Below are 1,650 nucleotides of genomic sequence, written 5' to 3' on the forward strand. Positions count from 1 at the left end.
AATTGAATTTAGTTGTCGCTCGCGAAAAAGTGAATAAACATTAAAATAAATAAAAAATGGATATAAGTTTTGATTTATATTACAATGACGAAAATATTGCGGGCAAAATTGATGTGCTACGTATACGAAAAAGCCTTCGTGATCACTCAAATCCATTGGAGCTTCCAATTTTGAGGCGCTGCACCTCAATTTGAATTTATTGTTTCCAAATTGTGGCTTTCTTCTTCCTACTTCTGGAAACTTCTCCATTGTAAAAAAGGTTGATAAAACTCGCGGCACTTACCCGGTGATTTGGCGATGTCTCTGTGGTAGCGAATTAAAACGGAGAAAAACCTGACGACTGGGATGACACGTATGTGTAAGCGCACGGATCGTATGAAAGAGAGGCTGGCGCCGTCCGCCAGTCCCTTTTGTTACTTGTGTTTGGTGTCCTCGGGTGTGGTGTGAAAGGTGTGGTGTAGATAATGATGAGATGAGAGTGTGATGAAATGATGTGTGGATGATGTAGATGGTGTAGTCGTGTTGAGTGTGGTGTGTATGAGTGGGGTGTAGTTTTATTATACTAAGAGGGGGGTCAGGTTCTCATTTAGCCATCCCGGCCCCCCTAAACGGCTGTTTAGCCTAAAAGGCGCTGCAGTTGTTGCAGCGTAGCCACAACGCTGCTCAGCCCAGTAGACCGACGAGGTGGTGGCCCAGGCTGTCGATGCCGCAAAGAGGTTCCGCGTCGATGGGATGCGCCACGCGTTGCGGATTGGGAGTGGGGTATGCGGCCGCGCTGGATGGGTAGCCGATTCACCTCGCGTGCCCGCGCTGCGATGTAGCAGCGTGTGATGCGGCCTGTGGCATATTTGGCACAGCCCGCGTGACTCACACGCTGCGGTCACATGTGTATGTGACAGGCAGTTATGGCAATGCCCGTGGGCCTGGGCAACTTGCTGCCGTTGCACGGGTCGCATACCCCGAAATATGCCACAATGGTGCAGCCGGTGTGGGCGTCGACAGATGGGGCACTTTATCTGATGGATCTCCGAAGTCCTCGATGTGGTCGGTGGTGGTCGGGTGCCACCACGAGGCGCGGGTGCAGGTACCGCTGCAGGCGAGGTCGCCGGTACAGGTACCGGCGTTGTTGTCGGTGCAGTTGCTGGCGTGGTTGCCGGAGCAGCAGCCGGTGCTGTTGCAACTACCGTTCGGGGCGCTGGTGCAGGCCCGTTGCGTAGCACATTGGTTGCCGCCCGAGCGGCTGCAACTGGCGTATCTACATCCATGGTAATCTGCGGTAAATGAGATGGTTAATTATGCATATCTGTCATTGTAAGTTGATATGGGCCATCGTGCCACGATATGTGGCATGAATGGGCCGTCGTATTGATCGACCAGTTTTTGTTTGTTTTCTTTATTTACGGTTTATATTTGCGTATTTTTCGTTTTCGTATTTAATTTAGTGATTTTATTATATCGCGATATTGTCGGTTCGGTTTTTCCGGTTTTTCGGATTCGCGATCGCCGGAAGTTGGCAGAAAGCATAGCTTCACGAGCGGTCTGGTTAGCGTTCCGTTTTGCGTACGGAGATCAACGATTCGTATGTGACCGTCGGAGCCGTAATGTAGCTTTTCTATGCAGGCTGCCGCCACTGGTGGGGGTAGACAATCG

The 1,650-nt window shown here is 50.8% G+C and overlaps 1 protein-coding gene across 1 annotated transcript; it reads right to left on the minus strand.

Moving 5' to 3' along the window:
* Positions 1 to 616: 616 nt before the first annotated feature.
* Positions 617 to 1,265, minus strand: LOC126767246 (uncharacterized). Its single transcript, XM_050484808.1, has 2 exons — positions 872 to 1,265; positions 617 to 810 (listed from the first exon to the last, which is right to left on the minus strand). Exons 1-2 carry the CDS (start codon positions 1,263 to 1,265, stop codon positions 617 to 619), a joined length of 588 nt encoding a protein of 195 aa, XP_050340765.1.
* Between the last annotated feature and the right edge of the window lie 385 nt (positions 1,266 to 1,650).

The sequence above is a fragment of the Bactrocera neohumeralis genome, unplaced genomic scaffold (assembly GCF_024586455.1).
Source record: "Bactrocera neohumeralis isolate Rockhampton unplaced genomic scaffold, APGP_CSIRO_Bneo_wtdbg2-racon-allhic-juicebox.fasta_v2 ctg4952, whole genome shotgun sequence".
Taxonomy (NCBI): Eukaryota; Metazoa; Arthropoda; class Insecta; order Diptera; family Tephritidae; genus Bactrocera; species Bactrocera neohumeralis.